Source organism: Rhinoraja longicauda, chromosome 42, assembly GCF_053455715.1.
Source record: "Rhinoraja longicauda isolate Sanriku21f chromosome 42, sRhiLon1.1, whole genome shotgun sequence".
NCBI classification, from domain to species: domain Eukaryota; kingdom Metazoa; phylum Chordata; class Chondrichthyes; order Rajiformes; family Arhynchobatidae; genus Rhinoraja; species Rhinoraja longicauda.
Window position 1 is genome coordinate 6,468,652 of NC_135994.1, and position 24,756 is coordinate 6,493,407.

General features: G+C 43.8%; 1 protein-coding gene across 1 annotated transcript in view; it reads left to right on the top strand.

Moving 5' to 3' along the window:
- Nucleotides 1-24,756, top strand: part of pou6f1 (POU class 6 homeobox 1) — a 41,630-nt gene that overhangs the window by 6,736 nt on the left and 10,138 nt on the right. The window contains exons 2-6 of the mRNA XM_078431536.1: nt 7,238-7,445; nt 10,315-10,412; nt 13,006-13,225; nt 19,656-19,828; nt 21,491-21,604. Of these exons, the coding sequence (XP_078287662.1) occupies nt 7,238-7,445; nt 10,315-10,412; nt 13,006-13,225; nt 19,656-19,828; nt 21,491-21,604 (813 nt within the window). The remainder of the gene's footprint in view (nt 1-7,237; nt 7,446-10,314; nt 10,413-13,005; nt 13,226-19,655; nt 19,829-21,490; nt 21,605-24,756) is intronic.

Consider the following 24,756-nt stretch of genomic DNA (forward strand, 5'->3'; position numbering starts at 1 on the left):
CATTCGGTTCCTCTAAGTTAGACACATTGTGATATTACTTCCGATCTCAATATTTCAAGGCAGGACCTCTAGGCTTTGAGTGACTGGAAATGTTGATCTGTAATTAACTTCATTTGTAAAGAGTAGATTTAATTAGCATCTTACATTAATGCTTCCTCCCTGATGAGTAACATTTACACCCCTAAGTTTTATGAAGATCTGGCTTGGCACTTTAGAATTGGAACTAAGCTAATATCTTTGTGAAATGTGAACTGATTAGCAAAAATCACTAATGCCCTCTTATGACATTACAATTATTCTGCGGGAGTTATTTTAAAGGACTTGCATTATGCATATTATAGAGAAAATATTTTCTTATAATGTTAATTTGCTCATGTGAATGAGATATAATTAGCACAGATCATTATTACTATGTTCAGCTTACTAACACGAGTGTCCGTTCCAAGTTCTGTAAAGGTATGATTGGGATTTCAGTTAAGCTCATACATGCTAATTCATGCAAAATTTGTGCTGTCCAAGATTTTCTTTTATTATAAATGTTCCACTCAGGCACTCTGGAAATGATTTGATACTTTATCTGGAGAATATGTCATTGATGTTGTGAGGATCAGTTTTGTTCACAGGCTGTTAGATACAAATTCATAATGTGTATTCAAATGGACCCACGGGTTAAAGATTCAAATTATTTTTTTACATTTTGCTTGTAGTTTTTAATTTATTTGAACATGCATAGGCTGTATTCATTTGATATAAGAAGGCATGGAAGTTAAATGTCTTTGGAAAGGATCCAGGCTTTTCAATTTGAAAGCTTAATTTAAATTGGTTAAAATATCATTCAGGAGCTGAAATGAAGATTTGCCTTTTGCAGGTAAATTCACAATTGATCTGAGGGTTTTGAAAGAGTAGTCCATCCAAGGGATTGGTGGAAATGTTCAAGGAATAATACACCCCCACGTGTCAAGAACTTCGCAAGGGAAATTCTGTCATTTTCTCAAGAGTTGCCAATAATGTTTATTGAGTACCTTATTATTCTTTTCAAGGTGTCAAGGTCAGTTTATTGTCAGATGTACCAATTAAGGTACAGTGAAATTTGAGTTACCATACAGCCATACTAAGTGAAAAGCAACAAAGCACACAGCCACATAAAATAAAAGTTAACATAAACATCCACCACAGTGGCTCCCCACATTCCTCACTGTGATGGAAGGTAATAAAGTCCAATCTTCTCCCTCTTTATTTGTCCCGCGGTCGGGGCTGTCGAACCATCCGCAGTCGGGGCCATCAAAGCTCCCGCAGCCGGCGATCGGAAGCCCTCGCGTCGGGGTGATCGAAACTCCCTCGTCGAGACGGTTGAAACTCTCCGCGGCTTGGAGCTCCTGAATCGGTCTCTAACCAGGGACGCGGGCTCTACGATGTTAAAGTACACAGGCCCACGGCTGGAGCTCTCCACAGTCGAGTGAAGGACAGGTTGGGAGAGTGGGCAGAGAAGTGGCAGGTGGGATATAGTGTAGCAAAGTGTGGAGTCGTGCATTTTGGTAGTCGGAATAAAGGCGTAGACTATTCTCTAATTGGGGAGAGAATCCAGAAATCGGAGGTGCAAAGGGACTTGGGAGTGCTGGTGTAGCATTCCCAAAAGGTTGATCTGCAAGTCGAATCAGTATTAAAGAAAGCAAACTCAATGCTAGGTATTTATTCACAAAATGCTGGAGTAACTCAGCAGGTCAGGCAGCATCTCAGGAGAGAAGGAATGGGTGACGTTTCGGGTCGAGACCCTTCTTCAGACCTTCAGTCTGAAGAAGGGTCTACACCCGAAATGTCACCCATTCCTTCTCTCCTGAGATGCTGCCTGACCTGCTGTTACTCCAGCATTTTGTGAATAAATACCTTCGATTTGTACCAGCATCTGCAGTTATTTTCTTAAACTCAATGCTAGTGTTTATTTCAAGAGGGCTTGTAGACAAAAACACTAGTCCCTGGCAGTCAACCAGAAAAAGCCCCCTTTATTGCCACTCTTTGTCTTCTGCCATCCAGCCAACCTGCTATCCATGCTAGTGTCTGCCCTTTAATATCGTGGGCTCTCATCTTCCTTAGCAGCCTAACGTGTGGCACCTTATCAAAGGCTTTCTGAAAATCTAAGTAAACAACATCTACTGACTCCCCTTTGTCTGTCCTGCTGTTTTCTTCTTCAAAGAATTCCAGCAAATTTATCAAGCAAGACCTCCCCTCCACAAACCCATGCTGACTTCGGCCTATTTCTGTTGTTCGTCAGTTTTCTATACATGTTAACATATTCAGTGCAAGACCAGTTTCACAGCCAAGTAATGTCAGAGCTGTGCTTTGGAGGAAACAATTGTTACCAGGCGTTTCCAGATTAGTTCTCCATGGTGTGAAATTCTTGCAAAATGCTTCCTTCAGTGTTGACATCTTGTTACCACGAACTGTTGGAGGCCAGGTGATTTTTTTGTTGTTGCAGGAGATGTGGGTGAGGGATTGCGGCAACTTCGCAACAGGCTCGCTGAACCCAATGGGGTGTACAAGGTTCTAGTGGAGGTATCTTTGTCCCAGTTGTAGTTAACTGGATCTGCATACACTGATTCTTCACGTGAGGCTTAGAGCCAGAGACGCAGAACTGGATTTGGTATTTTAACATGTTGTGACCATCACTTCCACCCTGCCCCCACTTCTGAGTTGTCACACCATATGTTCAACGTCTATTCTTGGATAAGTGGAAATTTGTTCCAAGTAAATTTTGTTAAGTGACAAATGTTCCCTGGCCATGGCTCTTTTCCTCTCCTTGGTCACCGTCTGATCGTTTTGCACCCTTGGAGTGCTTGTTAATCGGAAACTCAAATCAAAAGTATTACTGAATGACATCCAAACTCACCAGATGATCATAAGTCAGATTCCATGTGACAGGTCCTTTACAATTGACATGAAACTCCAAGGGCTATAATCTTTTACTTTTCAATAATGTACTCTTAGGAGACATTTTCCAATCCATTTGGGATCAATCTGGAACTCCTTAAACTGGTGTGATTATTTTAAAATTATCTCTAAGTGCTAACACGCTAGCACTAGCATTAAACAATGTACGACCAGGAAACGCTCGTAAAATTAAACTCGAGCGCTACCAGAGGACTATTAAACAGTATACTCACCGATTCAACGTGGCCGAAAGAGATCATCAAAGGAGCGCACCGCGGCAGCAGCAGTGGGAGCGCGGCTCCGTGGGAAAGTCGGAAAAAACATCGAGGGAAGCGAGGGGGGATTCGGAACAGGCTGAGAGCCCAAGCCTTACGTCCACCTCTGCCCAGCATACTTCTGGCCAATGTCCAGTCCCTGGAGAACAAGCTGGATGACCTGAGGGCAAGGATCAGATTCCAGCGAGACATAAGGAACTGCAACATCCTTTGTCTGACTGAGACATGGCTGACCCCGCTGGTGCCGGACCAGGTGATCTGCCCATCCGAGTTCTTCACTGTTTTCCGGGCGGACAGAACGGAAGAATCCGGGAAATCCAAGGGCGGAGGAGTCTGCTTCTTGACCAATAATAACTGGTGCAATCCTGGAAATATTAAGACGCTTTCTCGTTCCTGCTCGCCGGACCTGGAACATCTAACTATCTCATGCCGACCATTCTACCTACCCCGGGAGTTCAGCTCGGTGATCATCACAGCCGTCTATATTCCACCGCATGCGGACACCGACGTGGCACTGTCCACCCTACACGATGTGTTGTGTCGACACCAAAACAAGAACCCTGATGCGGCTGTGCTGGTGGCTGGAGACTTCAATAGGGGAAATCTCAAAAAGGTCATGCCCAACTTCTACCAACACATCACGTGTGTCACCAGGGGGGAAAAGAACTTTGGACCACTGCTACACTCCGTTCAGGAAAGGCTACAAGGCCGTTTCTCTCCCTCCTTTTGGAAAATCTGACCATGCTGCCATTTTCCTGCTGCCGGAGTATAAACAACGGATAGTACGGGAAACGACAATGACGAAGGACGTAAAGTGGTGGGCTGACCATTCAGAGGCCATGCTGCAAGATGCACTGGGCGATGTCGACTGGAATATGTTCCAAGCAAGTTCCAGAGACGTCAATGAGTTTGCGGAAGCGGTTCCGGACATCATTGCCACAATAGCCGATACCATCATCCCCACGGTAAGGGTCGGTATCTTCCCTAACCAAAAACCCTGGGTGGACAGGTCTATTGGCGTGGCCTTGAATGCTCGCACCGCTGCTTACAACTCTGGCCTGGCATCCGGCAACATGGACGACCACAAGGGAGAGTCCTACCGACTGCGAAGGGCAGTGAAGGATGCAAAAAGGAGATACCGGGACAAGATGGAGTCACAGATGGAGCAGCAGGACACCAGGCGCCTTTGGCAGGAGCTACGGACAATAACTAGCTACCGGTCCAGCACACCCCTCAACCGGAAGTGCTGGCTCCTCCTTAGCTGATGACCTGAACTCTTTTTATGCACGGTTTGAGATGGGTAACACCCCCAGCTCGCTGTCTAAAAACAGCATCGAGGGGGCGCTGGCTAGCGAGGCTGGAGGGGGATCCACCGCCGGGGATGTGCACACATTCTCGGTGTCCGAGCATGAGGTGAGGTGGGTTCTGACGCGTGTGAACACGAGGAAAGCTGGAGGCCCAGATGGTATATCTGGGCGAGTACTAAAGTCTTGTGCTACTCAGCTTGCTCCAGTGCTCACCACAATATTCAACCTCTCCTTGGCCAAGTCCGTGGTCCCTGCATGCTTCAAAAGATCCATCATTGTACCGGTGCCAAAGAATGCCTCTCCAGCGTGTTTAAATGACTACCGACCGGTGGCCCTCACCTCGGTTGTCATGAAATGCTTCGAGAGGCTAATCAAGAAGTGTCCTCCTTCCTCGCAACATGGACCCACTACAGTTCGCATACCGTCCGAGCAGGTCCACGGATGATGCAGTCTCCCAGGTTCTACACACCGCTCTCTCTCATCTGGACAGCCAGGGGGGCTATGTGAGGATGCTGTTCATTGACTTTAGTTCAGCATTCAACACAATAGTCCCCAGCAGACTGGTTGAGAAGCTGCTGGAACTGGGGCTTAGCACCCCTCTGTGTGCCTGGGTCCTGGGACTTTCTCACCGCCAGGCCCCAAGTGGTCAGGATGAGGGAACACACATCTAGCTCCCTCACCCTGAACATAGGATCCCCCCAGGGTTGCGTCCTTAGCCCCCTACTGTACTCCCTGTACACGCATGACTGTGGGGCCAGGTTCAGCTCAAACTCCATCATCAAGTTTGCTGATGACACTGTGGTGGTGGGCCGGATCTCCAACATCGATGACAAGGCCTACCGGGAGGAGGTGGCTGATCTGGCACTCTGGTGTCAGGACAATAGCCTCCTCTTGAATGTCACTAAAACAAAGGAGCTGATTGTGGACTTTAGAAGGGCTAAACATCCAAGGACGTACACGCCACTGGAGATACTGTGGATAGGGTGAGCAGTTTTAAATACTTGGGAGTCTGCATCACAGAGGATCTGACATGGGCATCGCACATTGCCGCACTGGTGGGTAAGGCAAAGCAGCGCCTTTACCACCTTAGACAGCTGAGGAAATTCAGAGTGTCTCTGAGGATCCTTCATTGCTTCTACTCTGGGGCTGTAGAGAGCATCCTGTCCAGCAACATTACAGTCTGGTTTGGGAGCAGCTCTGCCCAGGACAGAATGGCCCTGCAGAGAGTAGTGCGTTCGGCTGAACGCACCATGGGAACTACACTCGTCCCCCTACAGGACCTATACATCAGGAGGAGGTGCAGATCCAGAGCAAGCAAGATCATGAGGGACCCCTGCCACCCCAGCAACGGACTGTTCCAGCTGCTACGGTCAGGCAAACGCCTCCGCTGTCACACTGTGAAAACGGAGAGGATGAGACGGAGTTTCTTCCCACAGGCCATCAGTTCTGTCAACTTTTATAACTCCAGAGACTAAATTTTTGTCTACACTATAGTAACTTATTAACTTTATTTATATGCTTGTAACTAATTCTTTTTTTGTGCACAATCCGCAGGCATTGCCACTTTCATTTCACTGCTCATCGTGTATGTGTATGTGACAAATAAACTTGACTTGACTTGAATAAATCTAACAGTGGCTCACATACGACTCGCTCCATTTCTCTTAGCATTTTTGTTATAAATGGCCTATCATTGTGCAGGCCATTAATCTTATCCAAAACTATTTCTGCACTTCCTTTGTTGAGGTAATTTTGTCTCCATACCATGCAGTGGGAGCCATGTTGTGAGTGTTGACAACACGTTTCCTTTTTTTTAACCATAAATGTTAGTAGTCTGCCCTTACTCCAGCAGGAGCAAAGGGAGAGCAAGCAGGGTTGAGAATGAGCTTTTATCCCACCCTCCTCCTCCTCCTCCTTTCTATTGTGGAGAATATCAGTTAATTGCAGTGATCCAGCTAAACCTGGCTAAAATGAGGAAAGATGTACCAGAAAATAGACACCAAAAGCTGGAGTAACTTAGCGGGTCAGGCAGCATCTCTGGAGAGAAGGAATAGGTGACGTTTCGGGTCAAGACCCTTCTTCAGACTGAGAGTCAGGGGAAAGGGACACGCCAGTCTGAAGAAGGGTCTCAATCCGAATCGTCACCCGTTGCTTCTCTCCAGAGATGCTGCCTGTCCCGCCGAATTGCTCCAGCATTTAGCCTCTATACCAGAGATAAAGCATGTCTGTAGTTTGCGTTCTCTGATATATTTACCCACGTATTGCTGTGGAAATAACACTTGTTTCATATTTAGTCTTTTTTTTTTTTATAGTGATTATTAATGGTTCAATTCAATGGTTCAATTATTATTATTTTTTGTCATGTGTACCAAAATTCAGTAAAATATTTTTTTGCATATAGATCAGTGAGATTATTACCCTACATAAAGACAATACTTGATTAAGTACCCCATGCATAGAAACGGCCCACTGAGTCCATATGCAATATTCGCCAGATTGTGGCGCCATTTTACACAGTCCAAGCCATTGGTTAACTTTGTCTTTAATTTTGATGAAAATAATTAAAAAACCCAGACCAAATCCATCTCTCCACTTCTGTATCTCAAAACTTTTACAAGCCCTGGAAACGAACTGGTGAACTACAAGACGTTGGACCCTACTGGAGGGGATAAGATGCAGCCTCTGAGATTTGATTCTTAATTCATGATTCTTAAATTCATGCTTTTGCAGGCTACTGCGATGACTGTCCAGGAAATCACCAAAGTTTCATCCAGGAAGGTGGATGTTCCATCCAAAGTAGGGGGTGACGCAGAACCTCAAAGGATTGTTCTTCCAGCAGCAGTAGTGGGCGAGGAAGCCAATGACAGCAGTGTTTCCACTGAGGTGCCGAAATACCTCAACAACTGTGTGCAGGAGAACCAAAGCCACAGGTCCAGTGGTGAGCAGGGTTTAGTTTTGGTTATTCTTGGATTGCATACATTTTAAAGCAGCTCTTCTATTAACCTTTTGAGAATCCCAACAATGCCTTTTGTTGAATATTGGAATCTAGTTAATGAAAAAATGGCCAAATTTATATGGCACAATTAAAAACAAATAGGTATATTTTGAGGGGTAATTTTATCACCACAATCTGTGACATCATTAATGGATGTAAACACCTCTGCTCATAAAGTTTTAATCTATTTCTGTATATAGTCTATATCCCTCAGTTAGACTTTATGGTACCCTCAATTTCAATTTAGCAGCAAAATTGCTAAATTTGGCAAGATAATGAATGGCTGGCAATGATGTATGAACAGCTGAAATTGTACTATCTCTGTTAAATTAGAAGAAATAAGCCATGTCTGCAACTGTGATTTAGACCTTAATCTGTGATCTGTGTATGCCAGTTTCTCATTTATTGGCAATTACAGACGTTAAAAAAATAGTTCTTTCCTCCGAGATAATACCGCAATACAATCACAACTTATTACCTGCTGTAAAAATATAAATTGGGTATATCTACACAGGCCACTCTTACCTGGTGATTTGGAGTGTAACATTATCTCTGAGGATTAATCCATGTTTCCCTGGTTTCTACTTGTACCAAACCACATGTTGTGTAACATGGAACCAAAAGTCATAAAAGTAAGGAAATTTGGATTATTTAATTGAAGAAATGAATTGTTTTGATTGTGTGGGAAATGTAGTAAGAATGTTCTACAGTCTACTAAGCTAATTCTCAATTTCCCCTTGCATATTCTATATCTCTTTTTTTCCCTGCTCTATTTAGTTTAGTTTGGTTTATTGTCACGTGTACCGAGGTACAGTGAAAAGCTTTTGTTACGTGCTAACCAGTGAGCAGAAAGACAATACATGATTACAATCGAGCCGTCCACAGTGAAAAGATGCATGATAAACGAATAACGTGAATAACGTTTAGTGCAAGATAGAGGATGTAAAGTCGATCAAAGATACTCTGAGGGTCTCCAATGAGGTAGTTCACGACTGCACTATAGTTGATGGTGGGATGATTCAATTGCCTGATAACAGCCGGGAAGAAATTGCCCCTGAATCTGGAGGTGTGCGTTTTCACACTTCTATACCTTTGCCCGATGGGAGAGGGGAGCAGAGGGAGTGGCCAGGGTGCGACTCGTCCTTGATTATGCTGCTGGTCTTGCCGAGGCAGTGCGAGGTATAAATGGAGTCAATCAAAGGGAGGTTGGTTTGTATGATGGTCTGGGCTGCGTCCACAATTCTCTGTAATTTCCTGCAGTCTTGGATGGAGCTGTTCCAAACCCGTGCTGTGATGTATCCCGATAAAATACGGCGCATCTTCAGAAGTTGATGAAAGTTGTTGGGGACATGCCAAACTTCCTGAGCCATCTAAGGAAGTAGAGGCGTTGGTGTACATACGTTTGTCCCGTCTTGCTGATGGGTCGTTAACAGTTGGGTAGAGTCAATAGGGAGCTATGGTGTTTGGGCTTTGCTCTTGGCTTCCAGGGATTCATTTGGGAGTGAGCGTTTGGTGATGGGGAGAAGGGGTGTGTTGAAGTGCTCAGGTGAGGACCACCTAGCACAGACATATTCTCCTCAGGAAAGAATTGACCTCTGTGTGAATCAAACGAAGCAGGTAATATCTTTAACCTCTGTCCCTCCAAAAAGAAAAAGTGCATTCCACAGTGTTAAAGGGTAAAAATATAGGTTGTGTAAATCATGCTTGCTTGAAAGAATGTAATCCATTGGAGATTTTTTAAAAACTGAGAGGGGCGGCACAGTGGGGCTGTGGTAGAGTTCGGTTCCTGCCAGCTTACAGACAGAGACTGAACTACGGGTCACCAATGAAGAGAGGAATACAGCAGTGGTCTGAGGAGTCCAAGGGTCTGCTTCAGGACTGCCTCAAGCCAGTGGACTGGAACATGTTGAAGACCACTTCATCCAGCCTAAATGAGTGTACCTCGGTCGTCACCAATATCATCGAGAAATGCCCTGACGACCGCATTCTCACAAAGACATTTAGGGTCTGTCTTGACCAGACGCTTTGGATGAACATGAGATCCACTGTGCTAAAGTCCAGATCGAAGGCTTTCAAGCTGGGTGATCCCACACTGTACTAGAAGGCCAAGTATGATCTCTGCAAGGGATGCCAAGCAAGGCTTCTAAAACAGGCTGGAGGCTCAATTTAGTCAAACACATGCCAGGTGACTGTGGCAGGGCCTGAATACCATCAGGAGCTACAAGCTGAAATCAGAGGCGATCTCTGTCAAAGACGCATCGCTATAAAATGAGCTCAATGCCTTTTATGCTCGTTCCAAACAGGCAAACAAAGTTCAATTTAGACCCATCCCTGCCTGAAGGACTTTTGAATGGTATGATTTGTCAGAACGAAAGCAAAACAAAGCTTTTCACTGTATCTCAGTACATGTGAGATTAATAAACAATAACAATACCGAAATAAGTCATTGCTGTTGTTCTCCGGTAATGTAAAGAGAATCTTACTAAAATTACAACATTATTTGCCCTTTCTGAATTCATAGTATCTTGCAAAAAAAAGTTAAGCTATCCCAATGTGCTGATCTTCAAAGCATTTCTGTGCAACTCAAAATATTTACTGATCTACGATGTCCCTCTGAGTCATTAAGTCAAGTATTCTCTTACAGGTATCTGTATGTATGGAGAGAAGGTCAAAGTTAAGTTTGGAAAGGAAGAGGTCTATTAAAATTGACTGAATAAATGTGAACAAACCTTATGCTGCCATTTTGTTGCATTCAAGAGAAATAGTTTGTAAGACCCTAAATAATTTTGTTTATTGCTGCTTTATATTTTAGAACAAACCAGGATAATGCCAGTGAATGAAATACAAAGCAGCAGGGTACAGCTCCAAGCACAGCAGACTGTGCCCATCCCAGTACCAACAATCACTCCGGTAAACCATCTGGTAAAAATGTGCTGTCTGTGTAGATAGAGGTTTCATGCTTGATAGCATATGACTGCCACGTGATCTCTGCAAATTTTAAGGAAAATGTTTGAAATTTATGCATGGAAGCACCTTTCATCTATTTAAAAATTGTGAGTGGTCACAGGATCATTTAAGTGCTGGACTAATATGTGATGCTGTGAACAAAACTCAGTAATATTAAGTGATGTGCTGAACTCAGTGCATCATATGTAAGAAGGAACTGCAGATGCTGGTTGCATCATGTTGCAGCTTAAAGAACACTAATTAGCACATACATATTCTCCTCCAGAAAGAATTGTGTGAATCAAATGAAGCAGATAATATCTTTACGCCCCTCAAAAAAAATAAAAGAGTGCATTACACAGTGTTAAAGGGTAAATAAAATAGGTTGTGAAAATCATGCTTGCTTGAAAGAATGTAATCCATTGGAGAGAGAAAAAAAATCGAGAGGAACAGCACACAGTGGCACAGCGGTAGAGTTGCTGCCTCACAGCGCCAGAGACCCGGGTTCGATCCTGACTACGGTGCTGTCTAAAAGGAGTTCGTATGTTCTCCCTGTGACCGCGTGGGTTTTCTCCGGGTGCTCTGGTTTCCCCCCACACTCCAAAGATGTGCGGTTTGTAGGTTAATTGGCTTCGGTAAAAAAAATTATAAATTGTCCCTAGTGTGTGTAGGATAGTGTTAGTGTACGGGGTAATTGCTGGTTGGCGCGGACTCAGTGGGCCGAAGAGCCTGTTTCCACACTGTATCTCTAAAGTCTAAAGGCTAAACATGTTTCCGCACTGCATCCCTAAAGTAAACTAACCTAAACAAAACAACGGAAGCTGGTGGGAATAGAGTGAAGCACTGAAAGGAGCAAGAGTTGGATTGAAAAGTACAGAAAAATATTAACAGATTATGGCGAGTCTGGAGGCTTGTACTTTGTTAAAGAAGTTTATTGCGGCAGCAATATTCAATTACAAAGGATAACAAAGAGATTACAGACAACCATTAACTAAAACTGTTCACATCGAAGTTCTCTTCCCACTGCCTGGTTTTTGGGCCCCAAAAACCACCACCTGACCTAGCTGGCCAATCAGCGGGTTCGACTCTCAGGACCAATTCCTATGGTCGCACCACCATGTGACCTTGCTGGCCAATCCGAGGGTTCGACTCTCAGGACCAATCCCTATGGTCGCTACAAGATTGCATTTATATAGAAGTTTTAACATGGATAGGTGCTTACAAATGAATCGTGGACTAAAGAATAACAAACAAGGGAAGTTGACCAAAGATTTGGTGATAAAAGTGGATTTTACCTGTTAATGGAAGGGAAAGTGGTAGAGCCATCCCTGGTACTGAAATCCTAACTATACTCAGTTCCTGAGCATTCATATAATCAGGCTGCTCTGCTGTTTTCATTAAAATCGCGAATCAAAGAATGAATAAATAAAAAGAAAAAAACTCCTTTGGTGTTCCTGCAGAATTGTGACGTTTACAGTCCCTGTGATAGGTCAGGAAAAATATTTGAATCAGGTCAGATATAATTAAGAGAAATGTTTAAAAAAGCATATCCAAGCACTAGGAGACTGAGGAAGGTATAATCAAGGTATTTAAAGTGATAAAGTGCTTCAATAAAATATATGCAGAGGAATCATTTCCCTTGAGTATAATCCATGGCAAGAGGGTACCATCTTAGACTAAATTAGATCTCACCGTTCGGCAGTGAAACCAAGGAAGACTTTATCCTGTGCCGTTGTAAAATCAGCCCCCACCCCCTTTTCGCCCCTCATTTCAAATTTTGTAAATTAACTTTTCCGTGCAAAATGTCAAGCCAAGTATTGAACCATAGAAAGTCAAAATATGGCTCTGTATTTGTGATGGTTTGGTAAGCATTCGCACCAGAGCTGTCAAAGGGAAGCATTGAGCAAAGACCTGGTACTGAACCAAAGGAACAAAAGGAATATTAGTGGGGGAATCACCAGGCTGTATATGTCCTTTGACGCAGCTTAGAATGAGGTGGGTAGAGCTTAAAGGTCACTTTGGTCTGTGCTGTGGTTGAGGGTGATGACTGACCCAGGAAGTAGAAAGAGCAGGAACAAAGTTTCACATCAGTGAGGAGAAGGGAGAGTAGTGTTGGTGGTAGTGTAGACAGGACTTCTCATTTCTTTTGCTTGAGGAGCTTTAGTGTGAAAGCAAGGTTTTGTAAAGTAGAAGGAGAGAAATTTGGAGGGAGTTAGCCTGCCGTGCCCTCAGACTGTCAATCTCAATAATCTATCCAAGTTTGGAACAGTTGATTTCTTTTTTCCAAAGGCAACAGAAGTAGACAAAGGAGCTAATTGTAATGGGACACATGGCCTCACTGCCCAACTCACTGCACAGCTAGATACCTTTCTTGTTAATAGGTTTGGCTGGAACACTGAATATGGTTGAAGCAGACGGAAGCAGTTTTTAAGATAAATCAAGGGAACAATGCTGATTTGCCCTCTCCTTTCGGTAGCGTAACAAAGTTTAAGTTTAAAAACAATCAGAGGTGCAGTTGCTTGTCGTCCACTGATCTTTGCAATGTATTTTCCTGCAGATTCTGACATCGGAAAACCTGGCGACAGTGGTGATGGCTTCAGCCGGAAGTGTCCCATTAAACCAGTCTCTTCTCATTCCGCTCAACATGACAAGTCCAATAAATGCACAACAGGGACTTGTGTTTACTATTCCCACAGCACCTCTTGCTTCTCTCCCAGGATTCACTCCTGTCACTGGTGCAGGAGGCATTCTCAGGCTTCCTCTGCCCAACACGCAGGGTAGGTCACACATCATTTACTGTGCACAGAATTCTATAAAATGCGTTGTTTAAGCTCTATTTTAAAAGTCTTGTTTGTTTTACGTTATTGAATGGGTTAACTATGCCTAAAAATGTACCTCTTAGATTATTCAAATCAACCTGCAGTGATGGAGTGCAACCTACAGGGGGAGTTGTCTCGTGCCTGAGAGAAAGTAGCTTCCCCTGCGTGCATTTTCTTGGCCCATTTGCAAAGCCTAGAGGATCTGCAGAGACTGGCCGGCCATGTTGGGATGAGAGATCCAGTGTGTTGCCCAACCTTGAGCAGTTTGTGTTTGTGTGATGCAGATGTTAGCTTCCATTGCAGCACTCATAACTTGAGTAGCCTCAGTGTATCACAATTGGAAGCTGGAAGTTGGCCCTCAGACTCTGCATGGCAGGAGCGTGGTTCTCTCGTGATCCTTGACAGCTCGTGCAGGTTTTCAGACAGGCCAGCCATCTCTCACTGTGCATGCCCATCAATCTCAATCTGTAGTCTTCCAGTGTGGGTCTCATCCAAATCCTCTGGAGCAGAACTCCGTTCAGTTCAGTTTATTGCCGAGGTACAGTGAAAAGCTTTTGTTGCGTGCTAACCAGCCAGCAGAAAGACAATACATGAGCCATTTACAGTGTGTAGATACATTATAAAGGGAATAACGTTTAGTGCAAGATAAAGCCAGCAAAGTCCGACCAAGAATAGTCCGAGGGTCATCAAAGAGGTAGATGGAGAGGTAGAAAGTTGGGAGATGGGATTTGGTGAAACCCATTGCAGACTTTCCCCAAGTGCAATGAGCACATTGACCTCATCAGCGATTTCTTGCTGTTATTTTATTATGGATCCCAGTGACTTCTGACTGAAGGTTGTCCTCTTTCCTTTCCACCTTGTTATACAAGGCAGTCTCTGAATAAGTGCTGGGATGACCAACAGCACAATCTGTACTGACAGGCTACTACCAACATAATTATGAGGTGCAAGCATAAATAGACCCTTTTACTCAGAATAGGGGAATCAAGAACCAGAGGACATAGGTTTAAGGTAAGAAGGGAAAGATTTAATGGGAAGCTGAGGGGGAATTTTTCACACAGAGGATGGTGGGTGTATGGAACAAGCTGCCAGAGGAGGTAGTTGAGGCTGGGACTATAACAACATTCAAAACATTGGGCCAGGTACATGGGTAGGAACAATTTAGCGGGATATGGGCCAAATGCAGGCAAGTGGGACGAGTGTAGATGGGGCATCTTGGTCGGTGTGGGCAAATTAGTCCAAAGGGCTAATTAGTTTCCATGCTGTATGACTCTATTACTCGAAACGTTGGGGTTTGGAGCATTTTGCAAGGTAAAAGACCTCGGGAAGGTCTATTTGTCACAGGACTGACCATTGAATGTCACTTCAGGAGAATAAAGTCTGAATGACATTGTCCCAGGCACCTCTGAGCCAGAATTGTCCATTTTCAGTCAAAATGTTGGCGTCACATAAAATTGCCATTATTGAGTTTCACTCCAGAAGAAAAAAAAAATGATGTTCAGATGCACATTGCTGGAAAAAGGCCGTGTGCAATTGATTCTCGGAGACAGTCTTGCAGGTAGTACCAGAACCCTCTGCTAGGGGGCTTCGACCTGAGGGCCAACTTAAGGTAGTTTTCACAATATTTGTTGACCCAGACAGGTGTGAGGTATGGAGGTGCTATAGGAGGTAAGTTTATAAGTAGAAAAACAAGATCTCGTTGCATTTAGCATAAAGACTTTCTTTGCAGACTTTAGTTTTGAGATTTTCTGTGGAGCAATCTTGTGCTGAAATGACCAAACTTCGGTACCGCTGTTGTCAGCAAGTTTACAATTGGCTGGAGTAAGCAATACAAATGTAAAGAGGACTCAGGTCTACAGGTAATTGCATAAATGTGGGAAGATTTGGGTTGAAATTGAATATTAGAACGTTTGTCACTTGTGGAAAGAATAAGTGTAAATGGAAGGATTCTGGTGTTATTAAATATTTGTGCTCCTCAGCTGTGTAGTACTAAACAAGGCACATCATTTAATGAGCAAAGTAAATCATTGTGTAAGATTCGATGAATTTGCTATAGCATTTGCTTCTTGCTGCTAATTCTTATTGTTATATCTTCATTATCTTCATTCCATTCCAGCTTTGGTGCCATGATCCTTTTTAACTCGTTCACAGAATGTGGGTGTCATTGGCAGGACCAGTATTTCTATCCCACCACAAGTTGCCCTGTAACTAAGTAGGTTTGCAAAGGCAGTTCAGAACAGTTACCCACATTTCTGTGGATATGGAGTCACAAGTAGATCGTATCAGGTAAAGACAACAGATTTCCTTTTCTGAAAGGCATGGGTGAGCCAGGTGGGTCTTTTACAACAAATCCCATAGTTTCATGATCGCAGTTATTGATGCTAACTTTTTATTTCCAGATTATTTTATATTTGAGGTAACCGCATTTAAATTTCCATGGCAGGAATTCTACATCATATTTCTGGATCATCAGTAAATGTCTCTGGATTACTGGTCTATGAATTTAATTATGTTGTCATAACCCCTAGGCAGGCGGAATATATGTCTTCTTCTTTAGAGGGTAGCATTAATTTTACGTTGTCTTTTTTATGGATATTGTGCCTCTGATGAATTCATCAGACCTCAAGTCATTGTAAATAGGTGCTGACTTATTTCCGTAGTGACTGCAATAGATTTGTGAACACAATTTCATGTTTGTGTACAGTAGGTAAGGTAAATCTGTCCGTGTAATGTGCATTAATTTGATTTGCCCAATACAAAACAAATTGTAGACTAAAAGCAACAGGTGACGGCGACTTAGTCTCCAACACATAAATCGGTTACCTTGATCTGCCGTTTCCAAGCTCGACCCCAGCTTCACAGAGCTTGTATCTCAAGGCTACATACATCAAAGCCAGATAATTGCACGTACAATACGTAAATTAGCTGAATTTAGTTTTCAATATCCTGAAAACGTACTTGGATCAGATTAGTCACAATTTCTTATTTTTCAGTATAACATTTAATATGATTGTCTGTTCAGTGGGGCGATGTATACTTTCACCTCAGTTCCGCCTCAAAGCCTCCTCACTGTCCCTCATTTGCTCTTCACTGATTCCACATTGCCTCCTCACTGCCACTGCAGCACTCCACTCAGTGGCTGTTATGCAGTGAAAAACTTGTTTTGAGTGCTGTCCAAGTAAATCGTGCCATAAATGTGTACAACAGGAGTGCAAAGCCAACATCAGCAGCATGCAGAATTTGATGTTACAGCGACAAAGAAAGTACAGATAATAAAAAAAGTGCAAGTTGCACATCGGGGTAAGTTCAGTGATCAGGGGCTTTCCCTTTAGCTTGTGAAAGGTTTGTTCAGCTGTCTGATAACAGCAGGGAAGAGGCTGTTCCAAAATCTGGTGGTATGCACTTTCAAGCTTTCGTATCTTCCACCTGACAGGAGAGGGGATGACTGATGTGTGAGTGGTCCTTTATTCTGTTAGCTACCTTCCCAAGGCAGGATAAAGTCTAGATGGAGTCGATAGGGGGGGGGGGGGGGGTCATGGAGAAAATGGTAGTCTATGTTCCACCTGCAGTTTCTTGATACCCTTTTAAACTAATTCCCATTATTGCATATTTTCTTTGTCAGTTTTTTTCATGTTTCGATTCCCTGGGAATTTTTATAATTCTAACAATAATAAACCAATACCAAAACTCAGCTCACTCTCGTTAAACTCACTGTCATCTACCTTGCCGGTGCACCTTGATGCTGCTTTGCAAAGCTAGCTACAACGCTTAAGAATTCTGTAAGAAGGAACTGCAGATGCTGGTTGACACCGAAGATAGACACAAAACGCTGGAGTAGCTCAGCGGGACAGGCAGCATCTCTGGAGAAACGGAATAGGTGACGTTTTGGGTCGGGGCCCTTCATCAGATCTAAAAATGCTACCTGCTCAGATGTCCAATTCCAATGTGTAGGACGTATATATAGAAAGAGAGGAGGAAGAAATGTTGGTATGATTTATTTGATGATAATCTGATTACATTGTTGCTCTGTTGTCAGGGCCGTCTTAACGCATGGGCCTGATGGGCACTTGCCCGGGGGCCCACGAGCAAAGGGGCCCCATGCTGATCTGTGTATGTTAAGTGACTTGCAATAAATAAATACTACTTTAAAAATGTAGGTTCAATAAGTGCTTTTTTCGCAACATTTTCGGTCACTAAGTGCTTCTCACAGCGATCTGTAAGTGCTTTTCGCAACAATGTAGCACCCTAAGTCCATCGCTAAGTGCTTTTCGGTAAGTGCTTTTCGCCGGCACGACAGGGAGGGCTGGTAGGGAAAGGGGGGTGGGGGAGAGTAACGGTAGAGGCCCCAGTACACTGCTTTGCCCGGGGGCCCATAATGCTGTAAAAACGGCCCTGCCTGTTGTTCCCAGATGAGATATTTCAATACTGTGGAAAATGCAGTACACGAGAATAAATCTGCCCCATGGCCTAAATTTCAGAACATTTCTCCAGGCTAGCCTCATCATTATTGTGCTGCATAAAGGGATATTGGAAATCTGCTTGATTTATTAATGAATTCTAATTTGTCAATCTGCGACCCAGAGGTGAAATCAATGTTTAGTAAAGTTTGCCAATAAGTGTTGGATCCTGCTAAGCTTGTAAGTGCTGAGTCCAAGCATCTGAATGGAAAGAAGAGGTTCCCTTGTGCAAAGTCCTCCTTCCTGATCTAGCATGCTGCATGATCATCCCCTTTCATCCAAAACTTGCACAGCTTCAGTGAAACAAATGATTGCACTGTTTTAGACTGGGCTGCTATAACTGACTTTCTTCAGTTTCCTAAGTGCAGCCCCAAATTTATACATCACAGAACTTAGCTGTGAAAGGTGATGATTTTCTGTGGTATATGTTGTGTGCAAAAACTGCATTAGCACAAGCATGAGAAATAATTCTATATTAATTCTCAATTTTAATGGCTCCACTCTCTGTATTCATTGGCATAAAAGGGGATCATCCATCCACTGATAGAAATGACAGCACAAGACATTTAGCCTTCTGACATGGGTTTAAATAAACCTGAAAAATGTGTGGTTAACAGAATAACCAATGTTGAGTTTAGTTTAGAGAAACAGCGTGGAAATAGGCCCTTCGGCCCAGGAGTCCACGCCGACCAGTGATACCCTCACACTAACACTATCCTACACACACTGGGGACAATTTACAATTTTACCAAGCCAATTAACCTACAAACTCTGGAATGTGGGAGGAAACTGGAGCTCCTGGAGAAAACCCATGCAGGTGACGGAGAGAATGTGCAAACTCCGTACAGAGAGTACGCATAGTCAGGATCGAACACAGGTCTCTGGCGCTGTAAGGCACCAACTCTACCGTTGTGGCATCGTGCTGCCAATGTGTGGGAGGCAACTTAATGTCTGACATAAGTTTAAGGTAAGGGGGGGGGAAATATTTAATAGGAACTTGAGGAGCAACTTTTTTACACAGAGGGAGGTAGGTATATGGGACAAGTTGCCAGAGGAAGTAGTTGAGGCAACAAAACATTTGGACAGATACATGGATAGGATAGGCTTGGCGGGATATAGACCAAAAGCAGGCAGGTGGGACTAGTGTAGATGGAGCATGTTGGTCGATGAAGGCAAATTTGGCTGAAGGACCTGTTTCCACGTTATATGAGTCTATGACTCTATCTCATCGCTTAATATTTCCAGTTCATTGTTGCAAGGCATTTGATGATATTTATGGGGAACTCATCTTTTAACCATAGCCCTTTTTAAATGATTTGTAATTTGTTAGAGAAAGGAGATCTAGATCACAGAGTAATTCTGAATGGGTATTCTGAATCATTTGAAGCTGTATCAATTATCTATAATGGGTATGTATAAGATAGAAATTTGTGCTCAGCTATGCACTTAATGTGTATAGAGCAACTGCTACTATACGATCACATTTAGTGCAAGTGATCAAAGATTAATTTTTATTTAAATGTATCAATAAGTAAGCAATTAGTGATACATTATTAGATGAGATAGTAGTAAATCCAAGAATGAGAAGCTTCTATTTGCTGGAATAGAACTAATCTGGGTATTTAAAATGTGTAGGAAGGTGACTGCAGATGCTGGTTAAAACCAAAGATAGACACAAAAAGCTGGAATAACTCAGCGGGTCAGACAGCATCTCTGGAGAGACAGCATTTTGGGTTGAGACCCTTCTTCAGACTGAAGAAAAGTCTCGACTTCAGACTGAAGAAGGGTCTCGACCTGAAACGCCACCCATTCCTTCTCTCCAGAGATGCTGTCTAACCTACTGAGTTACTCCAGCTTTTTGTGTCTACCCTAGGGTTTTAAAAAATGTACCTCATTCTAATCAATGGATTTTGTTTCCAATTCCCTTGTAGCTACATCCTTGCTGAATACCACACTCCAGACGGCACAGCTTCAACAGATCCTTCAACCTCAGCCCACTCTACCGTCCCTTTCTACATCTACTCTACCCGTGAAGCAAACGGAAACGCAAGCCCAGATTACTTCCATCAACACACATCAAGGCCTGACTTTAAATCCCACAATAGTGAGTTACTCCAGTGCATTGCAGAGAATTTAAATTCCACTGTGCTGAAAATAAATTCGGCTTCTTTTGAAAATAAAACAAAATGATGGTGTTCAGAATGCCAAGTGGAATAAGTGGAACAGACATCAATGCCACTAAAGCAACTTTCTCAAAGAAATTGCTTCAAAACATTCTGAGGCAGCTGGGTTATTTGTAACAGTATCTTATTCTAACTAGGATAGCAAAACTAGAAATTTTAGTGGTGCAGTAATTGACTGTCTGCTAAGAGTTGCAGTTGGAGTTGAAAAGGTGCTGCCTCATAACCCTTTCCCAAGACCAAGCTAAGGGGGTTTGAAGTCCCAGGCTGGATTGGGCATGGGCTGGGGTGAGATGAGGGTGGAGGGGAAGGGTACATTGGAGCCTACCTGGCATTTGGCTGTGGTGGAGGGGCAGGAGCATGAGGTCTGCACCTGGAATAGAACAGGGATGGGGAAAGGAAGATACCAGCATGCAGCGAGGATTGGGGTTAAGGGAGGAGAGGGGAGAAAGGAAAGACACCAACACTTGTGGAAGGATCAGTGTGGAGGAGGGCAAGTAAAGACACCTGTAGACAAGTGGACTTTGTGATGTGCACTTGTGGAAGCTATTGATCACATCCACGTTACCATTCGTACACCGACAGGTAATGTATTTCCTTTTGTCAAGAGTAGCTCCTTAAAAGTACAACTCCCATTCCTTCTCTCCCGAGATGCTGCCTGACCTGCTGAGTTACTCCAGCATTTTGTGAATAAATACCTTCGATTTGTACCAGCATCTGCAGTTATTTTCTTACACTCCAATGTTTGGAATACTGAAAGCGTACGCTGGAGTGGATTTTGGAGAATGCTAACAGAATGATCATAGTTTATGAATTGAAAGAGACAAAGGGTTTATGAGGAGGAGCAACTTCAATCCAAATTCCTAGATAAATAAAACATTAATCATCTTTACCAGTGGCCAAAGCGAGAAATGTGTAGGAAGGAACTGCAGATGCCGACTTACACCGAAGACAGACACAAAATGCTGGCGTAACACCGGCGTTAAGGTGATGTGTAGCCAGAGCTACAAGGTGCTTTAAGGTGATGTGTAGCCAGAGCAGAAGCAACTAACCAGGGAAGGGTAAACCAGAACAACCTGACAATACTCCCTAGGAGGAGATTATATTTTCTGTAATTGGCACATCTATTGCTATAACTGCGCCAGCTGTGAGACTAAACCTTAAGATAACATTGTCATTTCACAAAAAAAAGACACAAAATGCTGGAGTAACTCAGCGGGGCAGGCAGCATCTCTGGATAGAAGGAATGGGTGATGTTTCGGGACGAAACCAGCCTGAAGAAGGGTCTCGACCCGAAATGTCACCCATCCCTTCTATCCGGCTGAGTTACTCCAGCATTTTGTGCCGATCTTCGGCCAAAGCGGGAAAGATGCATCACGCAAGCATCAAGGATTTTCTCTCTTTTGTCTTCACGTGGTTCTAAATATTAAGATATACAACAGAGGTACTCGGAGTGGAAAAGTTTAATTAAGAAATTTGGAGTCGATCACTGTGAAATGTGTGCATACCTTATCTGCTTTTACCCCAATGACGTTAAACTATCACTGGGTTCGTATAAGGACAATTGTCTCTTTCTCACCTAATAGCTCAGCAGTCAAGCTCAACTTGTCGGCTCTTTGACTGCGACACCAGTTATTGCCAATGCCATGCATGGTTTTCAGGGAATTATGAGTCCGATCATAACTAATGCACAAGGACAGGTAGGTCCGCTACAACTCTGAAACTTATTACATTCATTTGCATGATTTTAAGTATCTGTTTGTTACAAAGGAAGGTGGAAGCTAAATTTGGTAGTCATCAAAACAGGCAAAGGGATGCAATAATTTTGTGCTGGGTGCTTATAAGGGGGCTGCATGATGGCGCTGCTGTAGATTTGCTGCCTCGGACTCGGTAGGCCGAAGGGCCTGTTTCCGCGCTGTATCTCTAAATCTAAAATGCATGCAGAGAACGTACAAACTCTGTACAGTTTGTACGTTCTCTGCATGCATTTTAGATTTAGAGATACAGCGCGGAAACAGGCCCTTCGGCCTACCGAGTCCGCGCCGCCAAGCGATCCCCGCACATTAACACTATCCTACACCCACTAGGGACAATTAAAAAAAAAAACATTTTACCCAGTCAATTAACCTACATACCTGTACGTCTTTGGAGTGTGGGAGGAAACCAAAGATCTCGGAGAAAACCCACGCAGGTCACGGGGAGAACGTATAAACTCCGTACAGACGGCGCCCGTAGTCAGGATCGAACCTGAGTCTCAGGCGCTGCATTCGCTGTAAGGCAGCAACTCTACCGCTGCGCCACCGTGCCGCATGGGTTTTCTCTGGGATCTCCGGTTTCCTCCCACACTCCAAATACATACAGTTTTGTAGGTTAATTGGCTTGATGTAATTATAAATTGTCCCCAGTGTGTAGGATAGTGTTAGTGCGCGGGGTTCGCTGGTCGGCGCGGACTCGGTGGGCTGTAGGGCCTGTTTCCACATTGTATCTCTAAACCAAACAAAACTTATTACCACCCCGGACATCAGTCCTCTCTCGCTGCTCCCCCTCTGTGATTTCTCCACCTATATCCTTCCTTTGTCCCACCCCCGACATCAGTCTGAAGAAGGGTCTCGACCCGAAACGTCACCCATTCCTTCTCTCCCGAGATGCTGCCTGACCTGCTGAGTTACTCCAGCATTTTGTGAATAAATCGATTTGTACCAGCATCTGCAGTTATTTTCTTATACTACTGGTTGCTCCACTGCGATTTCTCTTCGAGGTATGTCCACTTTGAAGAAGTTCTCCTCCTCTCTTCGACGAGAGTTCAGTAACATGCTCTCTCGCTGCTCCCCCTCTGTGATTTCTCCACCTATATCCTTCCTTTGTCCCACCCCCGACATCAGTCTGAAGAAGGGTCTCGACCCGAAACGTCACCCATTCCTTCTCTCCCGAGATGCTGCCTGACCTGCTGAGTTACTCCAGCATTTTGTGAATAAAACTTATTACTATGATTGCTTTAAGGTGATGTGTAACCAGAGCAGAAGCAACTAACCAGGGAAGGGTAAACCAGAACAACCTGACAATACTCCCTAGGAGGAGATTATATTTTCTGTAATTGGCACATCTATTGCTATAACTGTGGCCAGCTGTGAGACTAAACCTTAAGATAACATTGTCATTTCACAAAAAAAAGACACAAAATGATGGAGTAACTCAGCGGGTCAAGCAGCTTCTCTGGAGAACATGGATAGGTGACGTTTCGGGTCTGGACCCTTCTTCAGACTGATCGTAGGGGGAGGAGAGGGGAAAGAAAGCTAGAAGAAATCACATCCCACTCGTCCTAGAAACTGCAGATGTATGTTCATAAGTGATAGGAGCAGAATTAGGCCATTCAGCCCATCATGTCTACTCTGCCATTCAATCGTGGCTGATCTATCTTTCCCTCTCAACCCCATTCTCTCTCAACCCCATTCTCCTGCCTTCTGCCCATAACCCCTGACACCCGTACTAATCCAAAATCTATCAATTTCCACCTGAAAAGTATCTATTGGCTTGGCCTCCACAGCCTTCTGTGGCAATGAATTCCACTCTAAAGAAATTCCTCCTCATCTCCTTTCTAAAGGCCTGTCCTTTTATTCTGAGCCTATGGCCTCTGGTCCTAGACTCTCCCCACTAGTGGAAACATCCTCTCCACATCTACTCCATCCAGGCCTGTCACTATTCGAAAGTGCGGTTGCATCGACACTGACCTGATTCCAGCCCAGGCTACGAGCAAATCATGCAGTCACACATGGTGCGGATGCTGTGTCCAAGCTAACCTCCACCTTATGTGTTGTGGCAATACCTGAGCAGGTTTGGTTTCTCAGCACCCACCATATGTCCACTGCCGAATCAACTTCCTCACCAGCACCTGCCGCTCAGCATAATATCAGAATACATCTGGATTAGGAGACTGCTGGGAAACCAGAAGCAACAAAAACAAAAAGCTATTATCCATTGCTTCAAGGTCTATAATCAGCAGCTTGGATTATAGACTTGGCTTGTAAATCAGTAGCTGTTGCTGCAAATTAAATATGGTGACGGAAGATGATTTAGAATACAAGCTGTTTCCGAGCGTTCACAAGAGAGGAATTCAAAACTGTTTTTATCTATGATTCCTGAAAAACAGGAATCACTGTTTTATTTATGATTCCTTATCATAAAAGCATGAGAGGAATAGATCAGGTGGACGCACAGAGTCTCTTGCCCGGAGTGGGGGAATTGAGGACCAGAGGACGTCGGTTCAAGGTGAAGGGGAAAAGATTTAATAGGAATCTGAGGGTTAACTTTTTCACGCAAAGGGTGGTGGGTGTATGGAACGAGCTGCCAGAGGAGGCAGTTGAGGCAGGGACTATCACATCGTTTACAAACAATTAGACAGGTACATGGATAGGACACATTTGGAGGGATGTGGACCAAATTCGGGCAAATGGGACTAGTGTAGATGGGGCATGTTGGTCGGTGTGGGCAAATTAGACCGAAGGGTCTGTTTGCACACTGTATGACTCTATCTACTGAAAAGCGTTCAAATTATTTGCAGATCTTTCCATTCTACCTCTACACAAGCAGCTTGCAATTTACATCTCAACACTCTGACATTGTTTGAAACTGGGCTCCCACACATATGGTTCTTCACAGTTTATTTAATAATGTATCTTGGGTTGTCAGATTCTTTGCTTGTTGATGCCGCCAAACCACCCATACAGCATCAGTTCTTGCTATGTGGCCCAAGAAACATCCTTTATGCCCTCGGCTTACTGTCTGATAAAATGGCCTCGCATTGTGCAATGTTGATTCCCTGCTTCGACCATAAGCAGGTGTAAATTATGCAAGA